Genomic DNA, 18,963 nt, shown 5'->3' with positions numbered 1-18,963 from the left:
TCAGTCATATTTGAGAGAAAACTAAGAAGCCAAACATGCACGTAATTTTAGCCCTTTAGCCTAAAATCAATCATCATAGTATCTGTTGAAGTTTTAGCAAGCAGCCAATCACCCACCAGAAGCACACTGATGCTTTCAGCGTCTGTGATCTCATGATCCCATTGAAGATAACAAGCTATAGTTTTCTGATGCCAGTGAGCTGCATTTCTTATTTACATCTCAAACACCACTCCACACATGGAAACTGCACGTTTCTCCCTGTGCGATCTGACTTTTTACGCAGCCAAATCAATCTAAACCCCCATAATCAGCTGATGCAACGAAAGGAACAGCAAGAGAGAGAGAAAGAAAAAAAAAACACAACCTACTTTGAGGCAAAGTCTCTGTAGCAGATGAGGAAAAAAGTGTTTTTTGTTGTTTTGCACAGAGTACACACCAGCAGACTAACAGGCTGACTAACCAGCTCCATTGTGAGCTGTGAGAATTCAGATGCAAGTCTTCTCAGAAACAGCCAAACAAAAGCGATCACTCCCTCCTTTTTCTACCCCCCCTCCACTCCTCGCCCCCTCCGATCTCTGCTCCCTCCAATTCAGGGCTGAAGGGCAGACACCTGTTACTGCAGAGCAAGAGGAAGGGACTGTGATGGAATTTAATGCTGGAAAGAAGTACTGGTGAAGGAGTTGCATAAAAAAATAAGCAACGCAGACACGTACCTTCACATGGACCATACTTCACAAAGAGACAAAATCACAGAATATCCCGCTTTGCTTTGCTCCTGTCTAGTCGAAAAGCAACAACAGTGCTCCCTCTCCCTCCTCCAAACGCTCATCTGTCCTGGGTCAAACCAAGTGATAGAGAGACAAATAGAAAGACATAGAGAGAGAGCGTGCGCGAGAAAGAGAGAGAGAGAGACCACAAGTGTCACTTGAGCTGCCTGCACCTCGGCCCCTTGTCTGTCTCTCGCTCTCTCTCTTTGCTTCTATGTCTGTGTCTCTTTTTCTCCCTCCTCCGGGGCCATGAAGCACACACTCACACACATACACACACTGTGTTCACTGAGGCACAAAGGTCCCCATGGCAACGGAGCATTTAGAAGCCCCGTGGCATTATTTATGCAACGTTGCATCACAATGGGCCCTCCCACCGGCACAGCATGCCAAAAAAGCCCGCCGCTCGCCAGTCACTCTCTGTGACTCTCTCTCTCCCTCTCTTTCTCTCTGAGCAGACCATCTGCACCCCCTCCCTCCCTCATCCACCATCACTGAAAAGCAAGGAGGGATTTTGGGAGGAGGAGAGCAGAGGAGCCTAAAGATGGAGAGGAAGTGGGATGGAGGAAGGCACACACACACACACACACACACACACACACACACACACACACACACACACACACACACACTCTGTTCTGCCTCAGTGAAATCCTATGGGCTGAGACGGGATGTAAGGAGTGTATGGGGCCAAAAAAGTGCATTAGGTGTGTTCAAACTCACCCAAATACAAAACCGCATGTAGATTACACACGGCTGTAGTACGATGTAGTTATTATCTGCAAGGACCCGATCACATCACCATTTTATAAAAGTGTACAATCAGGTCATTTCAACTGAGCCAACATTTGTCTCAGTGGAATCTAAAGCAGTATGACTGAGCCTTTCTGAACTCTAACATGAGGAAGTGCCAAGCCTCCAGGGAATGGAGAGTCACACTATCCAAACTACACACCGAGGCGGAGTGTAGGTGTCTTTGCTTTAGTGCTCCACGAACAGGGGTGGTTTGTATTGTGCTCGAAATCTATTGTTCTTTTAGTGACTGTGCAAGCTTGGTGGCAAAGTGTCAGCGTTATCATATCCCAGAATAAGATAAATGTATTCATACATAACTTCCCTTAGCTGCTAACATGTTAGGGTAGGATTGACACAGGAGAAGTGAAACGTTGATGTTCTTTCCTGGTTTTCACAAACAGGTGCACTGGCTGCTTTTCACCTCATTCATTTAAAGGTAGACTTCTTCTGTACACTTATAGCAATAATTATAAACTTCAGTCCAACTAAAATTTGAAATGAGCCATCTTGTCATCAAGTGACATTGTTGCCATCTGCAGGACTGAACTATTAGGGGCGATAATAGATAGGCCTAATGTCATACAGGGCTAACTTATTACAATTAGACTGAAACAGAACTAAACTTAGTTGTAGAATTTGTGGTTTCTTTCATAAAACAAGTCAATGGAAGTCTGAAGTAGTTTTCACTGACTGCTCATTGACTCCCTATTGTCTGTTGGTTCTACTATTTCATACTAGCAGATTATTAAGATTGTTGATTCTGAATTAAGCTTTGTGGTTGGTGGTGTGGGGCTGGAAGTCCGCACAACTGGTCTTCCAAAATGGAGTATGCTATCATATAAACTGCATTTAAAGTATACAGTTTTACAGTGGCTGATTACTGCTGCCATGTCTATGTACAGCTAGTACCATAGACTACAAGTTAACTCGTCACGGTGTTAACTTACAGTGAAATGAAATATTGTCAAATAATTATACCCAGTTGAGCATCACATTAAACACACACATCCATAACCATGTCTTACCCAGAAGCAATCTGACTGGAAACCTGAATCCATGATTTCGCAGCAGGTGTTTCTCTGATTGTTACTTTCCATCGTGCCAAGAAGCCCTGTGAACGTATCTTCAGACTGTTTTAGTTTTGTTTTACGCTCTCTGACTCTCTCTGTCCAAACGACACTAAAGCAGTCACTGCAACCCAATAAAAACATTGCGTGCATGCAAAGTCCCAGCGTCCGATCATTTCCTTATTCAAATTTGAACTGGCTCAGTTTACGTGGCTGTTCAGCTTCAGGCAGGTTAAATCACAGAGGTAAGATGTGTGTTTGGGTGAAACAGATGGATCAGTTTGATCAACTCTTTGTTTCGGTGTTAAAGTTGGATAACAGCAAATGATTTGAACATGCCCTGAACATGTGTGTATTTGTTTTTTCCGGCTAAAGAAATGTGTCTTAGTAGTTGTATCTACACAGTAAATTGTATGGCCAGCAACAAAAGATTCTTGTTCCCCCCCCCCCCCCCCCCCCCAATCGATTTCCATTAATTTCAGAAAGTACTTATCAAATGGTGAAACATGTTGTGTTACTCTATCACAAAGAACATTAGGCCTAAGCGATACTGCGTCACTGTTCTACATCTAAAGAGTTTGGAGACGCCTTTACAAAGACTGGTGAGAGCGATGCAGAGGCAGAGACATCCTGCCTTTGGAATCACATCAAGAGTGTTTCATTAGACCCTTCTTCCCTCATGAACATAAATGTCTTCTAACTTCAAAACATCAAGTGTGAGGGCAGAAAGCTTTGACAGAAAGATGCAGATTAAATGAATCAGCTATTTACTAGCAGATAATGATTCTTTTTGTCTAGTTATGTGCAAATACCAAACATCCTGCTGGGTCAGGACTCCATGGAGGTATGGCTCCTGCTAGATGTTTACTTTAAGGTGCTGTGTGGCATGGTAGTATCCATTGATAGAAGGTGAATTATGGCCATAAAAAGACGCACGTGGTCAGCAAATACATTTGAGATAGGCTGCACTATTGAAAGGATGACTGATCAGTAGGAGGTTGGGTCAGTTGATTCCTGTTGTTCAATGATTTTGAAATGATATACAGCAGCACTTTTCTACTCCCAGTACAACAAGCCACATTCACCCAATCACAGGGGGGCAATCGTCCCCAAGTACACTAGGACATGCGGACCGGAGGAGCCGGGGCTCAAACGAATGACCTTCCCGTTAGTAGACGACCCACTGCATCTGCTGAGCTGCAGCTACAGCCATCGAAACCATCTATAGCAGGCTAAGATGTCAGCGTCTGTCCTGTGCAGAACCTGACAGTCATCCACCTCAAGATTACATGTGCTGTATATTCAAAGATTCTTGTCTGCTTAGTTGGAAAGAATAGCTATCTGAGGTACCACAGCCTCTCTGCCAGCTCCAACCAGTCTGGTATTCTCCTCTGACCTTTCTCACCAACAAGCAGTTTCTGTCTGCAGAACTGCCACTCACTGGATGTTTTTTGTTTTTCACACCATTCTGAGTAAATTGTAGCAACAGCTGTGGTGAAACTCCCAGAAGATCAGATGCTTCAGAAATACCCATAACACCTGGCCTACCACCAACAATCATACCACAGTTAGTTAGCTAGTAAAAACCAGCTGGATTATCAAATTTGCAAATTTTTTTTTAGAAATGTTGAAAACTAAATATCAGCTGTATAAATGTTTTAAGACCTAAAACTGAATCTCCTAATTACTACTTCTCTTAGTTGTAAAAGTAGTTATAGACCTGGTTTGAACTCTGGGCTTAAAAATGGCCCACATTTCAAACCAGGTACTCAATTGATGGTTTAATTTCCATCAATTGAGTTAATAATTGCAGTTAATAAGGGAGGAAAATGAGGAAAATTGGAGTCCCTTTTGGATCTGCTTTTTCTGTGTGTGACAAAGTGGGTGCAGTTGTAATGCTCTCTCTTTGTCCCAGATGTGTTGACCTTTTTTTGCACATTATTCTGTCTCTGTATTTATTTGCTATGATTTGCTATTTGTCAAAGTAACATTGCTGCACTCACTATCCCAGGTTTGTTTGTGCAAGCGTTCTGTTGCCAGCAAATCAAACATTCTGCAAATTAAGGCAAATACTCAGTTACATGTTTCTTTATATTTTATTATGTTACAGATTAAGTCATTTATTCATACTTCTTTCTTTTCAGTCTTCATGTAGGTCTGGTGCGGGGAAAGGCCCGCCTAGCAATTTCTCATTTTAAAGTGCTGATGATGTCACACATGACATCAGCATATTGAACCAAGAGGAGGGGTTTCATTTACCACAGAAATGCTTCTTTTGGTTTGTTTCCAGGTCTGAATATAGTCAGGTCTATATATAGTCAGTCTCTGCCAGACTCAGATGAGAGAGGAGAGGTGAGCTGTGTTACCAAATCCAGGTACTTTTGAGTTTTGTTAATGAAGTTACTTTGGGGTTTTGTTTGGAAGTTTCATGCAGGATGGGGTCCACTGTAAATAAATTGCTCACCTCTGAAAACCCCAAATGTCTCCTGAGTCTGCTTCCCTACCACCTTCTTTGACGTTCGAGTCTGACTACTTCACACTGTGAAAAACAGTGTTGTTCTTCATAGACCGTAAATGCAGCTAATGTTACACAATATAATAATAAGCACCAAAAACTAATGGAAAACAATACATTTTGAAATTTTGCTAAATTTCCTTCCCTTCATTTGATTCACACTGGGTTCGTCTGCTGCTAAGTATTTGTGGACGTATAACATTTTCTTTATATTTACCACTCAGGCTAAAAGTCGAATATGTACTGTCCATCACGTCATGGTTAAAAACTTTATGTCCACTGAGGCAGCCACGTCTCCTAATGCATGTTTACAGAGGCAGGAGTTCGGTCCATAATTCAAATCATTATAACGTGCTGGATTTTCAATCAGTTTTCAAGTGCGTTAACATTTATATCTCATACAACTTTCTGATTTCCCAATGGCCCCACCCCACCTGTTTCTAAGTCCCGCCCTTGTACCACTTCATTTAAAAAAACAAAACAAAAAAAAAACAACCCTGCAAACACGCCTGTTGTCTGGGGACATAAGTGGCTTAATAAAAGGGGCCCAACATTTTTTTGCCTTTGGGCAAAGAAGGTTAATCCAGCCATGAGCCTCACTGATTGCATGGGTGTCATTTTCCTTCAAACTCAAAAAACTAACATAATAGAAACTGACTATTATTGAAGCTTTTGGTCTTATAATCAATAGACTACACAGCCTTAACTTTCTTGAAAAAAAGACACACACACACACACTCTGGTGGCAGGAACTCTGAATGTGTGCATGTGTGTGCATGTGAGTGCATGTGAGCGAGTAATCATAGCTTGATAAGCAATTAAGAGAAAAGGACAACAATTAACTATGTCTTAATGAGCAGGTTCCACAATCAAGTGCTTGTCAGCTGATTGCATTACTAAAGATTCAGCTCCAATCTTAGCTTCTTAATGGAGACAGAAGGAGGACGGAAAGAGAGTTAGTGTGCAGCCACTAGCTCATAAGACCACGCCGGCCCCTGAAAACCCCATTAAAGCAATTAGTAAAGTAAGATAAATGACTGTAGGACAGTGGTGGGCTGCATTGGGAGCAAAGTTAGAGGGTGTGTGTGTCCTAGCTGAAGCCGTCCCTCTCTCTTTCTCTCTCTCCCCGGTTTAAAGCGGTCTAATTGTGCCCCTTGGTGTCCGACTGGCATTTAGATGTTTTAGATTTGGGGGTGGGGGGTGGGGGGTGGGGTGGTGGGTACTGTTCGATGTGAAAATGTCCCAGTGGCTGTGTAAGCTAAGCTCGCTGCTGTCTGGAGTTAGTGTTTAGTGTTCAGGGTGGACAATTATTAGGTACATCCAGCTGGTAACAAAGTTGTCCTGTAGGTGGAGGGAAACAGGCCAACATCAGAAGGTGGGGCCTGATAAAAAGATTGTGTAGGGCAGCGGTCCCCAACCCTTTTTGCACCTCGGACCGGTTTATATCCGACAATATTTTCACGGACCGGCCTTTAAGGTGTCGTGGAAAAATACAACAAAATAAAACCAGTACTGGTACCAAAAAAAAAGAAGATTGGGAAAAGACCCATGGGAACTGAGTTAACAATAAAAAAAAAAAAAAAAGCTAAAACCCCTGAAAACCATGAATTTCACACCCGAGCCTCAACTCTCTCGGCCTGGTACCAAACGACTCATGGCCCGGGGGTTGGGGACCGCTGGTTTAGGGAGCCATATAAGTGTGATAAAGAAAAAGGAGAGATTTGGGGGGGGGATTTAACTGTCCTCAGATACTACTTAAGCGTTCATCCCAAACCAGACAGATTTGTCTTGTTGTTCCACTGTAGCTGGTCTAATTCCTCTCCTCATCCCTGCTTCTCTTTTCAACTGGCTTCAAAGATGTTGGTAGGTACATAAATTATGAGCAACGGTAAAATATTCAGAGTGCTGTGTCTTTGTTGAGCTTACAGTGCCGCTAAATAGGAACGCTACTCAGCTGCCATCAAGGTAAAATTGTTTATTCAAACTGCGGGCCAAATCAAAATCTCAAGGATGTTGAAAGCTCAAGGCCAAGTCATGAGGTAAACATCTAAAGGCTAAGCGTTCTCTCGGGCTTTCTTGACATTCTTGCTTTCATCGCATTGAAACACCTTGTGGCCTTTTTATTTCTGTCTCGTTTATTGCCCGTTGCTGGGAGCTTTGCCAGTCAGGCATTTTGTTTCTCCCCTCGAAAAATAAAAAATAACAAACGCTATCTTCAGGTGCAAAAGAGGACGCATAAGCACCTTTACCTAATAAAAGCTTGGCTGTTTGAATCCAAAATGGATTCAAAAACAAAACAAAGACTTGCATGACATCACAATAGATCTCTCTTTTTAAACATTTTAATCTTCTCTGAACTCATGTAATCACAACCCACGCATTGTTCCTCTTCAAAAGTCCAATGGTACTCAAGTAAAGTGCAAACCAAGTGTCTTGCCACGCTGGTTTTTAATCAAGGATGTGTTAGTAGTCAACTTATGTGGGCTGGACTCCATGCAGAGCAGAAAGGATTAGTCAAGTAAACAATTAGCTGATTAGGGGAGCTATTTTGGTGAACTGTTTCATTTGGCTGAAAGGGGAAACATTTGTTGGTTTTACTTTTCCAAATTTTAGGATTTTCTTATGTTTTTCTTTAACATTATTGTTAGTTGTTACTCCCCAGTAACTGAACAGATGCATAGACTGTAACTAAACGATGGAATAGCTACTATGCCATCACCAGTTAGATTGTTAGTCCTCCTTTCTGGTTCTGTTGTTTTTGGACATTTTGTTTTGGTTTTGTTTGTTTTTTGGGTTTAGAAGGGACTATATTTGGATGAAATGCTAAGTTAGCAGATAATGCTAACAAGCTTTGTTAGCAAGCTGCATGTATCCAATGCACGGATGTAAATGCAGTATTTTTTTTAATTACTGTCAAGTAAAAGACTAATAAAAATTATAGAAATTCCTTAAAAGTAAAGGGAGAAAGTGGCAGGTTGTGCTACACAGTCTATAATTTTTTCAGATTATTTTATTAAAATGTTATAAAAGGGGCACCTGGTCCAGCAGGTGACCACAGTGGCTGAGCCAGGGCCCTGTGCTGGGCATCCGTCCCCATCTTTTATTCCCTTCTTTGGACAAAAATTGAAAATAAAAATCCAAAATGCCACAAAAAGCACCAACAACGTGGAAAAACCAAAGCATTTTTGTTTTTATCCTAAACATGTTTTGTTTTGTTTTTTTGTTTTTTTTTGGGGGGGGGGGGGGGATGATAAAGAATGACTTGACTAAAGTAGTCATTACAGGAATTGTAGTTTTGGCATTTCTACAATGTTCTGATTTTTTCCAGAATGTGCCACTTGGACAAAAGTAGGCATCTGAATATGTGAGTTTCCTTCCTGAGGCAGTGTAATTGCAGAATAGAAAATCAAGTGCATGGAAAATTTACAGTGAGGATACTGCAGCCAACGTTCAAGTTGCGCTTCAACTTTTGATCCCAAAACAAACTAGAGGCCAACCAAAAATTTGATTTATGTTTAAAGCCAACAAAAAATACAGCTTTGGGCCAAGAAAGTATCAGTTAAAAAACAGCAAATTATTCATTGCTGGAACTTTGTGTGCATCCATCTTTCTCGATGACGTCAAAGAAAGAAGCAGCAGCAGCTAGACTTTGATCAGGGACATTAATATGCACATTCTATAAATGTATGAATGATAAGCTTTTACTTTAGACAATGTGAGATCAGAAAGAAGACTGAGAGCAACTGGAGACCGCTGTTTTCATTCAGAGGAATTTCTGTAGTCTTTCTCTGCAGACAGTTCCCCTTGTGGTCTTCTTCACTTTGGTTTTACCTCACATACTCTGTTCTGTTGCTGCAGCTGTTCCCACTGAGCTTATTCCACTTGTATAACTGGCTGTCTGAAGAAGTGCTCCAGCGTGAGACATCGCTCAATACAGTCTACATCAAGACAGTTTTGCCACTTTCCATTTTGGTTTAGCTTTACTGTGCAAATGTGTTCAGTCTTTAAAAATGTGCCATGTTCCAACTGTGGACATTTTTTCCACATCTTATTCAGCTCTGCTTTTATTTGATGAAGGTGTGAATAGCAGAAATGACATGGAATCTCCATCCATCCGTGCGTCTACCACTTTCTACCACTTATCTGTGTTCTGTTTGTGTGGGCAGCAGTTGGTAGCAATGCCCAGACTTTATCTCCTCCAGCTCTTCTATGGGGATATCAAAAAGTTCCCAAGCCAGCACAGTGTCTCCTCCGGGGTCTCCTCCGGTTTGATGCATGACGAACATCTCACCTATTAAGTGTCCAGAAAGCATAAACCACCTCAAATGGTTCTTTTCAAGCAGCTCTACTCTAAGCTTCACTCTTCTGATGAACACTGACACGCTTTATATATATATATATATATATATATATATATATATATATATATATATATATATATATATATATATACACACACACACACACACACACACACACACGTATAGTATGACACTACATGAATAGGATGAGGGACCTATGGATTCTTCGATACCCAACATCCACAATGACGGCGAAACAACTAGTAGCTCAGTGTTCCAACATTCGAAAGAAGGGACTGCTTTCACAGCTAGAGATTGACGAGGTACAACATAAATGCTACGGCAAGGAGGAGTCAGGACACCAGGTCAGGGGGGAGATATCATCACCCCCACCCGAGATTGGGTACATAGCCCCAAGTGCGACAGGAGAAGGATCGTTGAGTGCGAGAGGAACTGACCTGAAATATAGGATCATGGCCAAGCTTGAAACCTGGATCCCCCGAAGCCGGTTACCAAGATTACGTGAAGTACCCTCAGAAGGTCTGCTAGAGGATGTTAATGCAGCACTACGGACAAAACCACAATTACCGACACTAACAAGCTCATCTACAATACGGCAGCAGTGATCATGAGATGCTTGGCTACAAGTTGAACAGCCACAAGGGGCAGTACCCTCCATGGAGAAGGAGGCTAGAGGGCAAGATCAAAGTAGCACGGAGGGAGGTTAGCCAACTAACGGAGTTACAGAAAGGTGCAACAAAGAAGGTGCATAAGAAATACAGCAAGCTGTCCATACCTGAGGCCTTGGAAACTGCCAAGCAAAGACTCACAGCCTTGGCCAGCCGCTTGAGGAGGTACACCAGAGAGATAGAAGGCAGGAGAATAAACCAGCTGTTCTCCACAGAACCAGCAAAGGTGTACTCTCAGTGGCAAGGGAACAATAATAAGAGAACAGCACCACCAAGGCTGGAGACGGAGCAATACTGGAAGAGCATATGGGAGAAGGACGCAAGCCATAACGGCAATGCTCAGTGGCTAGTGGATCTGCGGGCAGACCATAGCGACCTCCCTGAACAGGGTCCAGTAACCATCACAGTGGCAGATATCCAAGAAAGGGTCTCCAGTATGAAGAGTTGGACAGCACCAGGGCCCGACATGGTTCACGCCTACTGGCTAAAGAAGCTGACTGCACTCCACGAGCGTCTGGCAGCACAAATGAACCAGCTGCTAGTTAACGAGGGACACTATGGCTAACCGAAGGTCGGACAGTCCTGATCCCCAAGGACTCCAAGAAGGGACCGGTCCCCTCCAACTACCGACCAATAACCTGCCTCAGTATTACATGGAAGCTCCTGTCAGGCATCATATCGGCTAAGATGAACAGGCATATGGGTCAATACATGAGCGGGACACAGAAAGGAATTGGCAAGAATACCAGAGGTGCAAAACACCAGCTACTGGTAGACAGAACAGTCAGCCGAGACTGCAACACCAGACTGACCAACCTGTGCACTGCCTGGATTGATTACAAGAAGGCCTATGAGTCAATGCCCCACAGCTGGATACTGGAATGTCTAGAATTGTACAAGATCAATGGGACCCTAAGAGCCTTCATCAGGAACTCAATGGGGATGTGGCGTACAACACTAGAGGCCAACTCCAAGCCCATAGCACAAGTCAACATCAAGTGCGGGATCTACCAAGGAGATGCTCTGTCCCCACTGCTGTTCTGCATAGGCCTGAACCCCCTCAGTGAGATCATTAACAAGACTGGCTACGGATACCGACTACGGAACGGAGCAGTTGTCAGCCACCTCCTGTACATGGATGACATCAAGCTGTATGCCAAGAGTGAACGAGACATCGATTCACTGATCCACACCACCAGGATATACAGCAATGACATTGGAATGTCGTTCGGGCTGGAGAAGTGTAGTCGGATGGTAACAAAGAGAGGGAAAGTAGTCAGAACTGAGGGGATTGAACTACCAGAAGGCAACATTGCAGACATAGAGGACAGTTACAAGTACCTGGGGATCCCGCAGGCGAATGGGAACCATGAAGAGGCCGCTAGAAAAGCTGCAACCACCAAGTACCTGCAGAGGGTCAGGCAAGTCCTGAGAAGTCAGTTGAACGGTAAGAACAAGATCCGGGTCATCAACATGTACGTCATCAACCCATGATCTGGTACCCTGCTGGGGTAATAGGCTGGCCAAATGAGGAGATAGAAGCCACTGACATAAAGCCAAGAAAGCTCCTGACCATGCATGGAGGGTTTCACCCCAAGTCCAGCACCCTGAGGCTGTACGCTAAGCGGAAGGAAGGGGGCAGGGGACTGGTGAGTGTCAGCACCACAGTCCAGGATGAGACAACGAACATCCAAGAATATATCACGAAGATGGCCCCAACTGACAGCGTGCTCAGTGAATACCTCAGGCAGCAGAAACCCAAGAAAGAGGAGGGAGACGAGGAACCATCATGGAAGGACAGGCCCCTGCACATTATGTACCACCGGCAGATAGAGGAGGTGGCAGATATCCAGAAATCCTACCAGTGGCTGGACAAAGCTGGACTGAAAGATAGCACAGAGGCACTAATCATGGCAGCACAAGAACAAGCTCTGAGTACAAGATCCATAGAGGCTGGGGTCTATCACACCAGGCAAGACCCCAGGTGCAGGCTGTGTAAAGATGCCCCAGAGACAATCCAGCACATAACAGCAGGGTGCAAGATGCTAGCAGGCAAGGCATACATGGAACGCCATAACCAAGTGGCCGGCATAGTGTACAGGAACATCTGTGGAGATGTGGAGATGGGCATTTCCCATTTTGACCTGGAAGTCCCGAGGTCAAAATGGGAAATGCCCCCAAGGGTGGTGGAGAATGACAGAGCTAAGATCCTGTGGGACTTCCAGATACAGACGGACAAAATGGTGGTGGCTAACCAACCGGACATAGTGGTGGTAGACAAACAGAAGAAGACGGCCGTAGTGATCGATGTAGCGGTTCCAAATGACAGCAATATCAGGAAGAAGGAACACGAGAAGCTGGAGAAATACCAAGGGCTCAGAGAAGAGCTCGAGAGGATGTGGAGGGTGAAGGTAACGGTGGTCCCCGTGGTAATCGGAGCACTAGGTGCGGTGACTCCCAAGCTAGGCGAGTGGCTCCAGCAGATCCCGGGAATAACATCGGAGATGTCTGTCCAGAAAAGCGCAGTCCTGGGAACAGCTAAGATACTGCGCAGGACCCTCAAGCTCCCAGGCCTCTGGTAGAGGACCTGAGCTTGAAGGATAAAACCGCCCGCAAGGGGCGCGCTGGGTGTTTTTTGTATGTGTATATGTGTGTATATATGTATAAAACCAACATGAAGAAGAAGCTTCTCAGATGAGAGGTGAAACATCTTCAAGTCCAGACACTTTTCTTTCCAAGCTCCTTAGACTACGATGACCTGCATGACTGAGAACCTTCACAGACAAACCTAGAAAAATTTACTCCACGTGCATTTTTCTAGGTAGTAATTTTCAGAGTGCACTCTATGGCAGGAGAAACATTCTGCTTAACTGGAAAGATTATATGTTCAGTGGGGGGAGATAATTATTTGATCCCATGTTGTATTTGTAATTTTAGAAACGAGCAGTCTGTTTTTTTTAATGGTAGCTTCATTTTAATAGAGACAGAATCAACCAAACATTACATAAAAATTAATTTGCATATCATTGAGCGAAATAAGTATTTGACCGTGTATAAATCAGTGTATATTTGCAACATTTAGGAAAAACAAAATGACTCAATAATTCAGTTCATCCAATGATGTACATATCAATGTAGAACTTTTACATAATGTGTTTTTTTTCTGGATTTTTGGTTGATATTATGTTTCCCTCCATTAAAAATAAACTACCATTAAAATTAGAGACTCTTCATTTCTTTCTAAGTGAGCAAAATTCAGCCGGGGATCAAATAACTATTCCCCCACTGTCTACAGTAGAGAACATTAAATCAAAATGATCATGCAATGTGGAGAGAAATGCTCTGTGCTCTTTAATGCATGAGCTAAATCCCAGCACATGTTACACTGCTGCATGTAATCAGCATCTACTGCTAGACTTATGCTCATCAAATATCAAGTGTGGTATCTTTTACTTTGCAGTTTCAACCATCTGGCCTTCCTTCTGCATAATACAGCACACCACAAGTCACGTCTAAAGTGCCGGACTGCGTGCGCGCACACACAAAACCCAAGCCTATCAATCCCTTGTCACAAACTTTCTCTTTCTGTGGCAGGTAGCGGTGAGAAAGTTGGCAAAGACATGGGCTGCCAAATGCAAAAGCCCCTTGGCCATTCCTGTCTACCCATAATGCACCACTCTGCCTCTGTTCTCATCGTTTTCTACTTTAAGCCAGAGACAGCTAACAGCCACAGGCGAAAAGTGCGCATACGTGCAAAAATACTTTATATGCCTTCAAATGCCCACAAATTAACGGCTCACTAAATTCCTCTTGCAGACAGCGATTATGCAACTGTGAGCACACACAGCAAGCTCTATGAACTAAAGCAAGGTACATAGAGCTGGAGTAAGAGTGATGCTCTCAAGCTAAACTCTTTGTGTGAAATGTGTAAGTAAACAGAATTGCAGTGGGCTTATTTGCGTGTCTATGTTAGCTGCACATGTTTGCTCATCATGGTAAACATCTTACTTACACTGCTTTTAACTGTGTGTTAATTCCACAGCCAAAAAAAAAAAAAGAAAATCATTGAATTACTTTGTTAGTTTGTGAGGTTAACTTGAATTGGATGTCCTCATTGTTTCCTCCATTTTCTTCCCTTTCAAGGAGCTCTGCTAATCGGTCTAACAGCACGTTACATGTGGTCTGTACCTTTAACAAGAACTGAACTGCTTCTTGACTCTTAAGTCAAGTGGATTAATACTTTTACTGTTAGGAATTTTAATCCACTGAGTTTGTGGCTGAGGTGGAGTGGGCAGGACCAGAGGAGAGGAAAACAATGCACTGGATCACAGAAATCTGAGCTCTGAGTCAAAACCAGAACTCTATTGTGTGGATGTACCTGTTCAACTGCTCGGTAACGCAGACATGGCAGGAATTCAGTGCGTTTAGACATGTAGACATGGTCAAGATGACCTCATAAAGTTCAAACTGAGGACCAGAACAGGGAAGAGAGATGATTTTGGAGATTTTGTGCCATACAGGCTGATCTGAGAATTTCAGAAACTGCTGACAGTTTACAGAGAAATGTCTGAAAACCAGAAAATATCCAGCGTTCGCCTGGTGAAAATCACCTTGTTGATGCCAGAGGTCGGAGGAGAATGTTCAGACTGCTTCGAGGTGAAAAAAATGCAACAATACCTCAAATGTCCACTTGTTACAACCAAAGTATGTGAAAAAGAAAAACAAATCTCCGAACTGGATTAAAGCTGGGTGTTTGTAATCTGTTTAATAAGCTGTCTAGGTGCTGATGGAAAAATCTTGAAGAATTCTTCTTATCAAAAATGAAGCAGCTGATGTTAAAACTGATGGTAGATCTTCCAATAGAATCACCAGAAAGCTCAACTTGGTCCACCATAGGCTGCAGGGGGCGATATTTTGCAGGAAGTTTATTCAGTATGGATGCACATATACAAGGTAAGTGCACTGCACAGCAGAAGCGAGACTGCTCCTATTTATACTATGATGCTGTGGCCTGGCGTCTTCCTTCAGCTGGAAATAGGACTAGATAGAAGACTTTCTCATGTGCCAACACTTTGCCCAGGTGGTGGTGACGGTAGTGGTAGTGGGAGCACATACAAATTCCTCTCCTCCTTCCTCAGCCCTTAAATATTCTGCTTTCCCTTTTTCTCCGTGCCTCCTTACATAAGAAGTAAAATAAAATAAATATTTGATCCACTTTGAAACCGCTTCTTATGAATATCTAACTCTGCTGCGAACTTTGAAGAGAACTATATTTGGTAATTTAATGAGTTAGCCGGTGCTAAACAAAGCTTAATTAATCCTTAATAAACAAATGAAAAGAGCAGCAGTGGGACGGGGAGGGGGAGGACAGGCCCATTATTATCACAAGGCTGCTAAGCAAAAACACCGATAACAGAACCGGCAGAATTAACACACTGTAGGGCCGATTGTTTTCAAAAAGCTATTAATCCTCAGGGGTTTTTTTTTCTCGTGACATTATATCAATCAGAAATGGAGTGAGAGTTTGAAACTGAGCATGTTAAAAGTGGATTTTGCCAAACGCAGAAGCAACATGATCAAGTAAAAATACAACGAGGGTAATATTTCAATATTTGTCATAAGGACATGCTTGTGTGTGAAGAGAGGGAAATGGACCGGGTTTAATTAGCCATACGGAGAAAATAACGGTATACCTTTAATTACCTGCAGCTTAAACTGTTTTTAATTTGGATTCATACGAGTTGTAGGTCAGACCTGAGAAAATCTGTTTTCTGCTGCGCTGCCAATTAGAGAGAATAATTCCACTGAGCACCATGATACACATTAATTATCCAGTGACTGAGAAGCTGCAGAAACACCACAATTTGCCCAAAAGAAAGAAAATATCGAGTTGGATAACAGTTATAATGCCAGGGTGATGCATTTTCTTTTCATTTATTTTTGTATCCCCTAGAAATGAAGCAGAAATGTAGCCAGGTGAGGAAAATCTGGCTACATTTCTGCTTCTTTTCACTGCTTCTGTTTTTGTATCCTTGAACGCATTGTCATGTTTTCTTCTCTGAATATGCGGGAAGTGCAACAACGTGAACTCTGCTGCAGCGATGTAGCGGCTTGTAAAAACACAGCAGGAGGTCATGTTGCCACTGTAATGGAAACAAAGGTTATAGCTGTAATGTACTCCAGTTCAGGACTAAACAGAGCAAAAGCATGCAGTCGTGGTCTCTAACAAGATAAGCTGTTAGCTTCATTGTGTTTTCATACGTGAATGTAATTGTGTGTCAGCTCAGTGAGACTGCCATCTTGGATTTGTCAAGGCAAATGCATTAGAGATCTCGCTCACCTAATGCGAATGATCACAGGGCGATAAAAATTTGGCATTCTAACAACACCCTGATTCAGTGGGTATTTACTATGATGACATGCGGCCAGCTGCAAAGCATCTGATGTGATGTGGGCTGTCCCTGAGGACTGCTAAAGGAATGAAAACATAGCACATTTACATTAACCATCATAGTACTTTTTTTTTTTTATCCAAAGCACAATCATTTGTGTATAACAATCTCATATTTTGAATCCTTTCTTTTTTGCATGACTTTAAACATTATTATTTTGCTCATAAGAAAGACAAGAAACATGTAAACTGGACACTTTTACATGTTTACATGTCTATTTTTACAGCTGATGCCACACAGTAACATTTTGCAATTACAAGTTTTCTGAAATTGTGTGTTTAAAATGTGAAAATTAAGTATAATCTCATTCAAATTTGAAAAAAATATTGTATAATATAATGGCGGTTAGCACTGTTGCCACTTGGATATGATGCAACTGATGTAACAAGTCAGATTGTGAAATTTCTTCCCTCCTGGATATTCCTTGATCCACTCCGAGAGGTTTGACTGCAAAGAGGAAGTGTTTAAGAATCACAGCCACAAACTAGCACAGTACATAAGCTACAGCGCAGCATCGCTGAGTGCCGAGTATCATAGTGTGTAAAAAGTCACTCTGCTGACTCAGTAACCTCCTCTGGCATTAACAGCAAAAAACTGTGTACCATACAGTATATATGAACACTGACTTGTTCTGGATTTGGTCCCAGGATTTGTCTTTTTTGTTTTAGGATTTGTTGTGAATATATTTGAACTTGGGGGCCTGTCTGGGTTCAATTTACTCCAGTGATTGAAGTTTTGGATTCTTGCTTTCATTTAATAATCTCATAGTGACTTTTGTTCCTTTTGAGTCTGGGTTATGTCGATTTTATTTTTGTCACAATGTGTTATTTGAGGACAATTTTTCTGCAAAAACAAAACTTTTGATTTGGATCTGAAAATGCCTGAATTTTGTATAGTTTTTTCAGAACTTTCTAGGGAATTAAGGCCTTTATGCTTGACGTTCTTGGATTTTGTTGACATATTAGAATCCCGATATACTGTAAGTCATGACACCTGTGATGGCCAAACCCATGGCCACACTCTATAAGTTGGTAACTCTTATGTATGTATGAATGAAACTATATGTATTTTCAGAGCCAAGTAGTTACGAGGACATTCTAGACCAGCATATTGAATAGGTCTTGTGCCTTTAAAGAGAGCATAGCGTAAATCAATCCAATCAATCAATCCCTTGTTAAAAAATGCTATCAGTAGAAAAAATATTACGCTTCCCATAGTAGAGTGCTAAGTTTATAAGCTAGCACTGCTACACACTGCACATTGGCACAAAACCTTGTGTGGCCTTCTTGCTGTTGTGGATCCATGACTGCTGAATGCACATTCACAACTTGATATTTCAGAACCGACTGGATTGTCAGATGCTACCAAGCTGTAAGCAAAAGACAGCTAATCAATACCCTGAGCTACTTTCACTTGATCTGTCATTCAATAAGACAATATGTCAGCTTTCTCAAATAGGCCATGTCTCACAGTAGAATCAAACTCTTTCAGACTTCACACTGTGCTTTCCCCAGTAGCAGATGTGGTGACAGCAAAGAGATGATGAACGATACAAGGACAAAAGCTGACAGATGTGATAAATACAACGTCGAATGGCTAATCAATCTCACGCGGGGAGAAGGAAACGAAGGAAAAACAGCAGCAGGGATCTCCTGGTGTGAGTCAGCAGAGGCAAAAGACTTTGATTGGCAGTGTGTAAACGCATGTGTTTGTGGGTTGTTGTTTTTTTTTTTGCAGACTGCATGTCCGTGTGTGAGAGTGTGGGTGAAGCTTTTTCTCATGCCTGACCCTGTCTTTATGAACCAAACAGGAAGTTTGGGCACCCACACTGTTTCAAAAAATACGTGGGTTTTTTAGTGCCTGGTAACAAAAACTGGCATCGGCCCAAACGTAGTGAAAAATGACACAATGCAAAAACAAGTTTGAAAGGAAGTGACAAATGACTGGCTTAAGGAATAACGAACCTTCACCGTGGTGCAGTCGGATGAAGAGGAGTGAGTGAGCAACTATTTGTTTGTCTTCACCTTCTTTGGACAGCTGACACGTCCTCCTCTTCTGCCTTTTTCTTTCACACCTTCTCATCAGAAGGCCATTACCATGCCCTAGATGATGTGGAAGTTTGTGTGTAGGTGTGTGTACACGACCTACGTGTGTGTGACCGTCCGAGTCAATGTGACCTACTTAGATCAGGAATGGATCTCGGGACGTTGTAGTAACTCACAGAAATCACTGAGTGAAAAACATGAACAATCCATTATCTTTGCCTGCTTTCAGCATTTTTAACAGCTATCTTTGGCTTCTTCACATTTCCTCTGTTCAGGTCCATGCAGAGTAAACATCCCCACTTTGGATGTTTACAGTTGAGTTGATATACACT

General features: G+C 42.5%; 1 protein-coding gene across 5 annotated transcripts in view; it reads right to left on the bottom strand.

The window, feature by feature from the left end:
- The window catches only part of ctnnd2b (catenin (cadherin-associated protein), delta 2b), a 206,509-nt gene that overhangs the window by 138,407 nt on the left and 49,139 nt on the right, over positions 1-18,963 (bottom strand). The window contains exon 1 of one of the 5 annotated variants that reach the window (XM_085142181.1): positions 714-2,577. The exons of 3 other annotated variants lie outside the window; for them this stretch is intronic. In XM_085142181.1, the coding sequence (XP_084998307.1) occupies positions 714-728 (15 nt within the window). In that variant the 5' untranslated portion in view covers positions 729-2,577. One more of the 5 variants, XM_085142182.1, reaches the window with a different exon arrangement.

The sequence above is a fragment of the Neolamprologus multifasciatus genome, chromosome 18, assembly GCF_963576455.1.
Source record: "Neolamprologus multifasciatus chromosome 18, fNeoMul1.2, whole genome shotgun sequence".
Taxonomy (NCBI): Eukaryota; Metazoa; Chordata; class Actinopteri; order Cichliformes; family Cichlidae; genus Neolamprologus; species Neolamprologus multifasciatus.
Note: the sequence above shows the minus strand (reverse complement) of the source record. Positions and strands in the feature narration are given on the sequence as shown.